The 13,839-nt window shown below is 41.0% G+C and overlaps 1 protein-coding gene across 1 annotated transcript in view; it reads left to right on the top strand.

Annotated features, from left to right (window-relative positions):
- MAML3 (mastermind-like 3 (Drosophila)) overlaps positions 1-13,839 on the top strand; it is a 460,623-nt gene that overhangs the window by 279,009 nt on the left and 167,775 nt on the right. The window contains exon 3 of the mRNA XM_010830313.1: positions 7-699. Coding sequence (XP_010828615.1) covers positions 7-699 — 693 coding nt within the window. The remainder of the gene's footprint in view (positions 1-6; positions 700-13,839) is intronic.

The following is a 13,839-nucleotide window of genomic DNA, read 5'->3' as shown; positions in this document are numbered from 1 at the left end:
GGAAATGGTTATCTCCTTAATCCTGCATCCGTGCCGGTGGCTGCTGCGGGCTCGGCCCCTGGGGCCATGCCCGGCTCTGACCTGTCCCCTGCCGAGCAGCTCAAGCAGATGGCCGCGCAGCAGCAGCAAAGGGCCAAACTCATGCAGCAGAAGCAGCAGCAGCAGCAGCAGCACTCAAATCAGACTTCCAGTTGGTCTCCCTTAGGGCCCCCATCCAGTCCCTACGGAGCAGCTTTCACGGCAGAAAAACCAAATAGCCCCATGATGTACCCCCAAGCCTTTAACAACCAAAATCCTATAGTGCCTCCCATGGCCAACAACCTGCAGAAGACGACAATGAATAACTACCTCCCTCAGAATCACCTGAATATGATCAATCAGCAGCCAAATAACATGGGTACAAACTCCTTAAACAAACAGCACAATATTCTGACTTATGGCAACACTAAGCCTCTAACCCACTTTAATGCCGACTTGAGTCAGAGGATGACGCCCCCGATGGCCAATCCCAGCAAAACCCCCCTCACGCCCTACATCCAGCAGCAGCCCCCACAGCCGCAGCCCCCGCAGCAGCCCCCACCTCAGCTCCAGGCCCCCAGGGCACACCTGAGTGAGGACCAGAAACGCGTGCTCCTCATCAAGCAGAAAGGAGTGATGAGTCAGCCCATGGCTTACCCGGCGCTGCCGTCCCACGGTCAGGTAAGTGTGAAAGTGAGGCACTTGGAGAGGCTCTCGGGGTGCGTTTCAGACCGTCGACATGTGATGCTCTGCTTGCTTGTGCCATAAGGGGGTTAATTACCTTCAGACATCCTTCCTACACATCCTTGTGTTGTTACTAGGTTTGTTGAGAGTTTTTTTCTCTTCTTTCTAAGACATGGGACAAGGTGGCAGAGTATACTTTCCTGTGTTTGAATGCTTGGGGATCGAACTTCTTTTATTCTGGACAGCAGATAAGAAACCAAAAATGGCGTAAGATGCTCACTCGATGGGAGGCTGTAGAGGTCACGTGACACAGCGTGTTGCTTCTCCTGTAGCTTCTCTCCCAGGTCGTGTGTGGTCCAAGACTGGGGAGGCGGGAAGGTCGGAGCCTTTCGGGATCTCTACAGCCGTCTTATGAGGTCCTGAACATGCTCAGCCTGTCTTCCCTGTATTATGAATTATGGAAATTTGGATTCCGGATAGTCAAAGGTGGGAGCATTTTCTGTGTTTTCAAAGTGAAGTGGAGGATAGATTTTTGTAGGACCGTGCAGCGTGTCAATACTTGTTGCTATACAAATGCACTGAGCAGCTGTTTCCACCTTGTGACTTGAGAGTGTACTAAAACCATCTCCGATTCATCAGCTATAATTCAGGAGAATTTGATGATGACTGTCTCTTAGTGCTGTGTCCAAGTCTCCTCTTTCCTGCTGTCTTTCTTCATGGTATCATGGTTATCAGGTGTAGGGATCCATGGTAAGAGTGAGTGCCAACCACTGGGGAGTGAATGAATACTCACTGACAAGCATCAACTGTCTCCTCACCCTGATCAATGTGGCCAGCAGCCAACACTCCTTTAATTTAACACTTTATCTGCCTCAAAGGGGAGAAGAAGTGGGGAAAAGCACCATCCTACTGACCTTACCCCTACACGGGTGACTTCATAAGCCATCATTTTATTGCCAGTTGATGTGAATTGTGGAGGCACAGTTCTGTTCTGTGGTCCTCTCTGGATGCCCACACTTGATGGCAGTTGGAGATTTTGCAGAAAAGTCTTTGCTTTAGGGGCCCTCGTGTGCAAACAGGTCTTAACTAGCACTTGGATACGCATCCACAGTGGGATGCTTTAGAAACACCGGGAATTAAGGTGGGCAGATCTTGCATCACTGGGTGCTGTTCGTGTCTGCCTCTCCTGGTATGCCCATCCCACCCCCACCCCACCTCCCCAAGCTTGATGGAGACTGCAGGGCTGAGGGTGGTGCTGGCCTGCAGAGACAGGCCTGAACTCTGTGGCTTGATGCTTGTCCTTCACAGCACTTCCAACCCAAAGCCCCACAGTGGTTTCTTGTCTGCACATGCCAACCAGCTCTAAAGAAATTCTGTCTGGAGAAATAAAAATATAGCTTGGTTGACATAAACTGCCATCAGTGTCTGGTAGAAAAACATCATGGAAATGGGAACTTTTTTGTTTTATCCTGGTTTCATTAAAACTATACTATTGGAAAATGCAGCATTTGATACATTTCAGTGTTAAGTTCTGAAGCATGCAGAAATACAGGTGGTACACAGAGGTGTTTGCTGTAGTTCAGAGGTTTCTGAGATGGCAGGCTGTCAGCATGGTCATCCGCTGCTGATGACAAATACAGATTGTGCTTCCCCCTCCACTGTTTTTTTTTTTTTCTCCTTCCTCCAAGCCAGACCAAAGGTGATTAATTCCAGCTCTGCACACGTGTGGGTACAATATGAGCCAACCTCCCTCCCCACCCTCACTGAATGTCTTTTGAAATTTGCTAGCTTGGGATGAAGCTCCTGTCTTTGCTGGAACGTGAATCTTAAAGGTGCTATTTCAGGTCCTTATGCTTGCCTAGCTGTGAGTAACTGAAACCTTGGACCACAGAGGTCATGTTTAGAAAGGACTCTGTCAAGTGATGAAGAAACAAAAGTGATGGTTTTCGGGATTAAATCTATGGGCTTTCCTCTCCTCCTTCCATCTCATGAGGTACTTTTAGGATGGACAGAATCTTCCTCATTAAAATAATCATTTCTTAACCTCATAAAGAACCATCAAGCAAAATCATGCTTTTTAATGAAATATCAACTCACCACTGAAACAAGCTTCAACATACATATATAAACATGGGAATATCTTTCCGCAAACATACCATTTATTTCGTGCTTTTATCTGATTGTGGAGAAGTATTGACACAGCTCTCAGAGTAGTTAATTACACTCTATGTGAGTACTCTGCACAAATATGAGCATGAATTACAGGCAAGATATAAAGTATAGTTATACATAGGTGTAGTTCAAATTTGTTTTTTGCTGTTGCCAGTGAAAATTCATTTTATTCTTTGTTGGCCACAAGGACCGCGATGAACACTTAGTTTTAATGAATAACTTGAGCACCAAAGCCAATAACACTAGAACATATATTTTGAGATAATTTTCTTGTACAGATGTTTACTTATTTGGGACATTAGCAGCAAATGCCATTTCTCTCAGGAACAAATAGAAATCCACTTTGTTCCTGAAGGTTTCAAGAAGGAGGGAACCAAAAATTGAGAAAAACAAAAAATAATTTATTCCAAAATTTTGAATATGTTTTACCTGACAGCTCCAGTTCTCAGAATTTTCATATTATTCCTTGCAATGCAAAAATTGAGCAACGATTTGTATACAAAGGTTATGCTCTTGGTGTTACTTGGGATTGTGAAAATTAGGACCATAATAAGCATTTTGGAAAAATAAATAGCATGCCTGGAAATCGTGCTATTAATGAATGATTGATCACATGGCAATGCTCATAGTACAAGCGAAATAAGCAGATGAGATTACAGTTTGTATGTCACAATCCAAATTGTGTTTTTTAATATGTATAGAAAAACACTGAATAACTAAAACATAAAGAATGATATTTCTGATTGGTAAAATTTGAGCACTTATTGTTTTCCTCTTTATACTTGACTCGGTTTTTTTAAATGTTTTTTAAAATGTTTTAAAAAATCATACATGTATATATGTATGTATATATTCTATCATTAGGAAAAAAAAACTTTTTTAAGGGAAGAAAATATTCTGTATTTTAGAAGTTTACACTTTACTTATTCAAAGACTCCTTATCCAATTTGCCAGTAGAACTGAGGTGATATTATTACTTTCTATTCGTTTATGTATATGAGTTGTGAATCCCTGCTTATAGAGGTAGTTCAGAACCCTTCTCCCCACCCTTCACACTCTTTTCCTTTCTCTCCTCACATCCCCTTTCACTCCTTACAATCTTAATTCATCAGCTAAAACAGTGACAATGAGAGTATTAATAAAATTTCCACTAGTATAATCCTTCAACTCTTCTCCAAGTTGTGCTCTTGCACAACTTATTTCTTTGATCACCTCTCCCTTACTTTTTCTCCTTTTCCAAACTTCTCTTCATCAAAACTTCTGTTTTGCTTTCTAATTTTTAAAATATGCGTTTCTGTGATGGAATAACCAGAACTTACTTTGGTCATGTCTAATTATCTTTTCCTGATCTTGTTTTTCAAGGACAGGATCTCTCATCATGCTCTTTTTTTTTTTTGCTAGTTTTTGCATAGCACCTAACACTATGTCTTAAACATAGGGATGTTTCATAAGTCATTTGATGGCAATGATCAATGTTTGGGCCAAAAATGTATTTTCAGTTGATGATCGGCTCCAACAGGGAGAGGGTTAGCACAAATAACACAGAGCGGCTATTGAGATCCAACAGAAGACCTGGAAAGGCAAGTCAAAAAAGAATCCTTGGCTAGGGTGGTTATCTTGAACCTATAGAACAATGAGATTGCTAAGACAGCAAACTCTGTCTCTGTGTGTGACAAGCAGAAAAACAACAGAGCAGCTATGGCCAAAGTAAAAGCAAAAGCCAGTGGCTACTTGGCTGGTCTAGGAGGGGGACAGCGATAGTCAGAGCCCCAGAATAATTCTTACAGGGAAGAGCGGAAAGTGAATAATTTCCAAAATGGGATGTTAATTTTTACTCGTTGCAATTATAGGACTAGATGAATCATAAGCACTTGGCTACTGTATTCTTCATATGTGTGTTTTCTGTGCGTGGCTGTGTCTATCCTAATGAGTCCATATATGAGTATATTTTACAGAATGTTTTCCCTTTTCAATGTGATTTTACTGAAATCTATTGGGCCCCTTGTGAGGTATATCATTAATATTATAAGCTTTGTAGCCATCGAATCTGCACACAAGGAACAGAGCTCTGATATTCACAGACATCATGGAAGTCTCTTTGAAGACGCATTTTTTCTTAACTTCAAAAACTTGGTGTCCCTTTGTTTAGTTTCTGTAAATATATATATTATTGATTTTTTCCAAATGATACATGACCTAGTTCAGAAAGTCAAGCATACTGTAAGGCTTAGGATAAGAAAGAGCAGTCCCTTGTATTACCCCTCCATTCTAATTTCTGCTTCCCAAAGGTGGTTGCTTCAACTCATTCAGTTATTTTCTCTTATTTATCTCCAAAAACTGCTGTTCCTTAGCATTTCAGTTATTCGACTCAATACAAGGATTTAATTCAGTTGCAAGACCTCCTCACAAACAACCCCCGCCTCACACTATCTCTTTTTCTCTTCCCATACTCTCAGTAGAACTAAATAGATCACAAACTATGACTTTGAAACTATTCTATATTTACATGACTGATTTCTGCATAGTGCCTCAGAGTTTAGCTATGCAGTGTGCTATGGTTATATTTCCGTTCTTATGTAACTTTTTGTTTTCCCTGGAATTTATAACTGTCTCTGTTTTTAATTGGTGTTATTTCTGCTCCCTGGGCTTCTCTGGTGGCTCAGATGATAAAGAATCTGCCTGCAATGCAGGAGACAGAGGTTTGATCCCTGAGTCTGAAACATCAGCTGGAGAAGGGAATGGCAGCTCACTCCAGTATTCTTGTCTGGAGAATTCCAGGGACGGAGGAGCCTGGTGGGCTGTAGCCCATGTGGTCACAAAGAGTCAGACACGACTGAGCGACCAACACTTTTTTTTTTTTGTCTCTGCTCCTACTTTCAGTGTGTCCTCAACCTTTCTGACCCTGTAAAAGTTTTAATAGGATCAAGCACTTCAAATGATCTTGATTATTATTTTCTTTCGTTTTTTTCTCTCTCTCCCTCTTTCTCTCCTTCCCTCCTCCTCCCACCTCCTACTTCCCACTCTCTCTCAATCTCTTTCTCCTTCTGTCTCCCTCTGTTTCTTTCTCTTCTTCAGTGTCTCTCCTGAAGACTTACAGACTTTCATTCCAGTTTTCTGTCCTACACGTTTCTTGGCCAGCTGCTTAACTGAAGTCATGCAGCTGGCCTTCACCCTTCGCTATCATTCTTGAACTATTTCCTCCCCTCCTGTGCTGCGCTGTTTTCTTGATCCCTCCTCTTCTTTCTTGGCTTAGCCCTGCAAATTGGTAGAGCACGTTCTCAGTGCTTAAGAAAGGGTGTACAGGACAGTGGCTTTTATTTCAAAAATTCTTTATTCATTTTTAGTCTTACTGTTCTCTTAAAGCTCATTACAGGTGAGAAGCAATGATTTATTTCATTGTTCCATGTAGCTCTGATGATAATTTTTATTAATTTTTATTGGAGTACAGTTGCTTTACAATGTTGTATTAGTTTCTGCTGTACAGCAAAGTGACTCAGTTATACGTATGCATAGATCCCCTCTTTTTAAGATTTCCTTCCCATTTAGGTCACCACAGAGCACTGACAAGAGTGCTATAGAGTAGGTTCTCGTTAGTTATCTATTTTACGCATAGTAATGTATATACGTCAAATCCCATCTCCCAATTCAGGGAGATTGTTTTTATGAAAATGATTTTTGAGAATGTCTTTATCCTTACATTTGATTCAGAGTTTGCCAGATGTAGAATTATAGTGAAGAAAACATATTCCATCAGAACTGAAAAGGCATTTTTTCATCGTCCTGTGGCTTTCATACTGGTGAGAAGTCCAGTGACATTTGGATTTCCCACTCTATGTGTATAATCTGTTTTTTCACTCTGAGAACTTTTAAAATCTTACTTTATCCCTGAAATTTCATGACAATATGCCTTAATGTAGCTATTTTTCATCCACTATGTCTGGTACTGTGACCTTTTTCTTTTTTTGGAAATGTGTCTTTAAGATATGTTCTTATATGATTTCTTTGATTGTTTCTTCCTTGTCTTTTCTCTCTTTCTTTCTAACTTTCTGGAAGTTTATTCATCATGTAGCAGACCTCCTGATTGTTCTCTAATTTTTGTATGTTTTCAGTTTTCCATATCTTTGCCTTTTCACAAAATGTGTTCTGTGAGATTTTCTTAACTTTACATTCCAACTCTAAAATTAACCATTTTATTTATCACATTTTGTGCTTCCCTGATAGCTCAGTTGGTAAAGAATCCGCCTGCAATGCAGGAGACACCAGTTCAATTCCTGGGTCGGGAATATCCCCTGGAGAAGGGATAGGCTACCCACTCCAATATTCTTGGGCTTCCCTGGTGGCTCAGCTGGTAAAGAATCCGTTTTAAATTTTCATAAGCTCTTCTTTGTTCTCTGACTTATCCCTTTCAACCTAAGCATATTAATTCTCATTTAAAAATTAATTTTCCTTGTACTCCCTGCTTTGCCTTTGTTTCTCCTAAGCACCCTTTTTCCATACGCTCATTTTATTTTTCTTTCTTTCATGTTAGAAGCTTTTCTCTTTGTTTATTTAAAGAGTGAGGCACAATAAAGCTAATTCATTGCTCTGTGCACTTCAACAAGGCTTGTCAAATGTGGGGCTTCACTGTAGAGGGATTGAGCTAGAAACCCAGCCATGTCACTGGGTCAGTGTCTGCAGATTTTTACCGCAGTGGCCAGTCAGAAAAGACTCTCTCAACCTCATCACAGAGAGTTGTGAATCTCGAGGCTGGCTTTCTGGAACTAAGCAGAGGAAGGGAATTGGCAGGTGGTGGTGGTGGCAAAGCGTATTTCACTAACTTTTCTGTAGGCTTTCAATTTATCTCCCAGTTTTGTACTGCTTCTTAGTTCACTCTCAGCCAGAACTGGGACGTAGGATTCCGGAGTCTTGTGGCTTCACCTCTCCAGACTCCTTCTTCTGGAGTTGTGTAGCTGGTCCACCGCTTCACAAAACACAAATGTAGCCCATGTTCCTTTTGTGTGCGCTCTGGCATTCAGAAGTGCTTCTGCCACCTGAGACTTTACAACATCCCTTACCCTGACCCATCTTGTTGATTTTTGGCTTCCTCTACCAGCAGCAGCAGCAGCAGCTACCAAGAGTAAGGGTTAGCTTTCTCTAAAGAACTCAGTTATCACCACTCAGCCATCTGATTTTCAGCTTCCAAAATTTCGTTGACACCCTTGATGGCTATTTCCATCTCCCGTGCTCTTTTGTTTTTGGATGCTTATATCATTTTTATTCCTTTATTGTCACTATGCCAGGGAGTTGGAGAAATCCAAGATGAATGAGGATGGTCCATTTACCAGAGGCTTGCTCGGTGACTTTCTAAATATTGAATATTGTCCAGTATTGAAATGTATGTGTTACAACGTATTTCACATTATTACTTCTAACATATTGGACTTTTAACAGTGCTGGTTTCAGGAATGCTAAAGTACTCTCTTGACATGAAATTTACATGTCAAATACATACGTTCAGAAGGACAGGGAAGAGTCACATGATCATCATGCTATTTTAGAATAAGAGCTGGTGATTATAACCGTTGGGTAGCTTTTAGGATCTCAAAAATATCGACTGGCTTCAAGGACTAGAAAAACAATTTAAGTTCCATGACCCTGACTAAGCCAATAGAGTCTGGCAAGTCAGATGCAAGGCACAATATTGACAGAACCCTCGTCACAGATTGAATGCAGGGCCTCCCACGCAGGGGAAACGTACGGGCAGAAGCGCTACCAAACTCCGTACAGTAAATAAAACGTTCCAACTGATAGGTATGATAGGCCACTTCCATCCACATACTGGCATATTTTGAAAATCCTGATTGATATTCTGTCAGAGTCTTAGAAATATGAGGCTAAGAGTAAACAGCCGAAAAAGAGAACTTTTAGGAAAGGAATTCATTTTCTAAGAGTATTGTGGAAGAAAAAGGTTTTAATTAGCCCCCTATGAGAATACTCTGTAAAGGTTTTGTGGAATGAGAATATTCTTGTTTACTGAGAGAGCTTATACCCCGTCAAACAGTCGTTATGAAACTTGGGGTGGGGTAGGGGGGCTCCTGAGGATCCCCTAGGGAAATTGTTCAAGATATAGGGAATCAGATTCCACTGCTAAGGACTCGGAATCAGTAGGTCTGGGATGAGGCTTGGAAAGGTGCATTTTAAAGCCATCCACCACCATTTTCTAATGGAGAAGTGGTGCATAAGATAACTCTGAACTGCAAGTAAAGCAAACTGTGTTTATTTCATTGCCCGATATTTGCATATGCTTAAATTATTGTCTGTGGAACTATAAGTTCTGCAAGGTCTCAGACTTGTATCATTTAAAGTAAGATGGAAAAATTACGCTACTCTGCTTACCAGATTTATTTTTTAGGATATAGCAAGTTTTTAAAACATTTCTTTTTTTTGGAGTACAGTTGCTTTACAATGTTGTATTATTTTCTGCAGGATAGCAAAGTGAATCAGCCATTCGTATACTTATATCCCCTCCGTTTTGGATTTCTTTCCCATTTAGGTCACCACAGAGCACTGAACAGAGTGCCTTGCGCTATGCAACAGGTTCTCGTTAGTTATAGGATAAGAGAATTTTTTAAAGAGATGAAATCTTGTGGATCCTGGCTATGTTTTTTTAAATTATGGAACTGCTCCTATTGATTCTCTTAATAAGACAAAACAGTTCATTCTCCATGCCGCCCCCCAACCATGGTGAAGAGTGGAATTTCCCCTTGTTTCCCAGAGAGAGGGCTGGTTATCCAGTCCTCTGTTTTATTAATAGGCATACCGAGGCCCCTGCCTTGTGTGTCAAGTAGCATTTTTCAAGATCTGTGGGAAGAGAGACTACCATGACATGGAAAGTGTGCAGATTAGCGGAAACACAAGGCTTACTGAGGACCTCTTTGGGGACATCCTCCTCAGGACAAGACTGCTGGCAGGCATATCAGTAGGACCGCAATTTGGGGTTCTGTGTTTTGACACCGTTACATCAAGAACAGCATCCAAGCACCTTTCCCAGATGTTCCAGGGCTCTGAGAGAGGTGTTGACTTAGCCAGATGCTCAATTTCATTCTACTTCCAGAGTCACAGCTTCCCAGGTGGCGCTGGTGGTAAAGAACCTGCCTGCTAATGCAGGAGATGTAAGAGACACAGGTTCGATCCCTGGGTTGGGAAGATCCTCTGGAGAAGGAAATGGCAACCCACTCCAGTATTCTTGCATGGAGAACCCCATGGACAGAGGAGCCTAGCAAGCTGTTGTCCACAGTGTCGCAAAGAGTCAGATATGACTGAACCATGGCATAGCACTAGAGTCATAGATTTCCTTCCTTGCAAGACCATTCACTGAATCCTAAGCCCCAGCCCTGGAGAAGGCAGTGGCACCCCACTCCAGTACTCTTGCCTGGAAAATCCCATGGACGGAGGAGCCTGGTAGGCTGCAGTCCATGGAGTCGCTAAGAGTCGGACACGACTGAGTGACTTCACTTTCACTTTTCACTTTTCGTGCATTGGAGAAGGAAATGGCAACCCACTCCAGTGTTCTTGCCTGGAGAATCCCAGGGATGGTGGAGCCTGGTGGGCTGCTGTCTATGGGGTCGCACAGAGTCGGACACGACTGAAGCGACTTAACAGCAACAGCAGCAGCAAGCCCCAGCCCAGTGATGTTCACTGCATTCACATGTAAGAGAGTAGATCTGGCTTTATTTTTACACTGACAGGAGCCTACTAGCCTGAAGGTCTATCACAAGTATATAAAATTGTGAAACCTGACCAGGCATACTCTCCCCGAGTGTATTCACTTCTGAAATTCTTAGAATTCCGAATTTAGACGAAGAAGAGATACCAAAATAAAGTCACCTACAGTGTCTGGCAGTATGTAGCCTGGTTGGGGAGATGAGAATGCTTATGATGCAAGTCAATCTGTGTAGTTGCTAAGTCGTGTCGGACTCTTTCTTTGAGACCCCATGGACTCTAGCCTGCCAGGCTCTCCTGTCCGTGGGATTCTCCAGGCAAGAATACTGAAGTGGGTTGCCATTTCCTCCTCCAGGGGATCATCCTTACCCAGGGATCGAACACACATCTCCTGCATTGGCAGGCAGGTTCTTTATCAGTGAGCCACCAGTGAAACCCCTAAATCTGAGTTTGTTTCTATTTTTTGCATATGTATTCATTGGTTAAGTGCCATCTTACTAGGTTCTTCATTAAGGCTTACAGGCAGAGAGAGGGCAAGGGTCAGGAGTGCAAGGAGTAGAAAGGAGAAGCCTTCAAGGGGGAGGTAAGCTTGAGTTAGGAGTCAGATGGGTAGAGGGTGTGTGGAAAGACATTCTGGGGCAGGTAAGAAATTTTTCCTTAAGAGATGATACAGATGATGGCCAGGCTGTTGGAGAAGAGTGAGGTGAAATGCCTGGGATAACAGCTAGGGTACTTTCTACTCTTTGAAGTAGGAGACAGTAAGAATATCCATCAGGATGTGGCATTTAAATTTTAAGGAAAAACAGTGCATTTAGAGGAAAGGAATACTAGAACTTGGTGAGTGAATATATGATAAGAGGAAAGGGAAATGAATCATATATTTATGACCATAAAGTTAAATATTAGGTGGTATAATAGTTTCTGAAAGATGACAGACTTCTTATATATACATCTAAACATCAAAACTTATTTGTATACAAAGCAACTCAAACAGTTGTTATTATTTATCTTATTCTGCTGGCTTGTATTTCTTGTTTGCTAAGGTACAGGTTCCACACTCAGTAAAAGATGTAAAGGAAGCTCATAGCACCTTTTAAAAAGTTTGTGTTAAACTGAGCCACAAATAGCTCCTCCTGTGTTTTAGAGTTGGGTTTTTTGTTTTAACAAGCATTTAATTGTCAATAAATTCATATTATTGTGAAAATGGTTGTTTTCATTATTTAGAATAGTGTTAGACTATCATATTGGAGAAGGAAATGGCAACCCACTCCAGTGTTCTTGCCTGGAGAATCCCAGGAGTGGCGGAGCCTGGTGGGCTGCCGTCTATGGGGTCGCACAGAGTCGGACATGACTGAAGCAACTTAGCAGCAGCAGCAGCAGACTATCATATGTTCCTTTTGCTTAATATTTTTATCATAAGGATTTACTTGGTCACATCTGTGACTTGAAGAAAGTACTCTATAAAATAGTCATTATGCAAGAATACCAGATGAACAGAGTTCCAAGCTTTCACACATAATACATCATCATTCATTAACTAGTTATGGCAACTCTGGACTTTTATTTGGGAAAAAAAAAAACAAAACTTTTTTCCTGTACAAAGATATTCTATAATATCTTGGTTCCTGAGCAAGTTTCTGTGGAATTAATCTTTTTTACACACCAAATGGTTTGCATCTGACCCAGTGCATAAAGAATCAAAATACCTTTCATGAGTTAATTACGTTGCTAATACATTGTCATGATTAGTTAATATGATTCATGAGATTATGCAGCGTACGTATACATTTTCATTTACTAAAGAGTAAGTATCGACCCCATGTAGTATCCAAACTGATAACTCTCATTTATTAATATTATGATTTTCTAGAAGAGGTTTTACCAACATACCTGTATTCCCTACTTGCTTTTGCATCTGAGATGTTTGAAAGTTTATCTGGGCTTTTTTTCTGCACTGAGCTTCAGCCAGTTCATACAAAGGACATTAACGAGCTTGTCAGGCCACCAATGCTTGCAGTACCAAACTGAAGTTAGACAGTGTTTCAAAGGAAAAGGTCATCTCTGGGGTGCCTGGGAAGTGGTCAGGAAGTGGTCAGTCCCTCTGAGCAGATGGACTGAAGCTGCAGCCTCCCAGGCACCCCAGGTGTGATGGCAGCCCCCTTGCACACTCCACTGGACGCCGTTGCACTATTAATGAATTCTGTAACCACAGATGAGGGCTCTGACACACCTTCTCATTCCTGAAAAGCCATGAGGCACAGAGCAGAGAGTCAGCTTCTCAGGCCCGTGCAATAAGAATCAAGAGTTCCGTGTGTCGCCCAGTGCCAGACTGTGCTGTGGCCTGGCGGGGCCTGGAGTGTGACACCATCAGGCTGAAGGGTGACCAAAGGCCTTGGGATGCAGGGTGGGTCATGTCCAACTGTAGAGAAGCCTTCATGGCAGATAATGCTAGTTTCAGATATCACCTCTAAGCTATTCATAGTTCGTTTCAATAGTTGGATTTTCATAGCTAATTTCAATATCACTTCTGAGATTGCTGTGGCAGAAAAGGCCAGAGAAAATCAGTCTCTTAGAGCTGTGACAGGTTTGGATGTACCAAACTCTAGAGCAGCACCACCCATTGAAATAGTGTCCAAATCACAAATACAAGCCATGGAATTTTAAAATTCCTATTCATCACATCATGAAAGGCCCAAAGAAACAAAATTAAGTTAAATATATATTTTTTATTTTTAATAAAATAGTTTTATAAAATATTTTAATTTTAATATATTTATATTTTAATGTTTTATAATATAACATTATGATGTAATATAAAATATATTGCATCTGAAACGATCACAACATTGTTAATTGGCTATACTCCAACATAAAATATAAAGTTAAATAATACATATCATATATATTATTATATAATTTTAATATAATTTTATTTACTAGTATATGTTATTTAATACATTCTTATTTTTTCAATATATGAAAATATGAGGTTATATTGATGTGTAATCAATATAAAAATTATTAATGAGACATTTGACATTGTTTTTTTAGACCAAGTCTTTGAAATCAGATGTGTCTATTATATTTACAGCACAGCTCAATTTGCACAGGCCACGTCTTTATAGCCACACGTGCCTAGTGGCCACAGTATGGGATGGACAGGTCTAAAATAACAACAGCAAAAGTCTGCTCAGTGATCAGAAAGGTGACTGGCAGTATGAAAGCGGTGAAGCAGGAGGAATATGTTTTGGCTGTTTCAGAGAC

This window comes from Bison bison, unplaced genomic scaffold (assembly GCF_000754665.1).
Source record: "Bison bison bison isolate TAMUID 2011002044 unplaced genomic scaffold, Bison_UMD1.0 scf7180017864517, whole genome shotgun sequence".
NCBI lineage: Eukaryota > Metazoa > Chordata > Mammalia > Artiodactyla > Bovidae > Bison > Bison bison.
The sequence above is the reverse complement of the archived record's forward strand: the minus strand, read 5'-3'. Positions and strand labels throughout refer to the sequence as shown.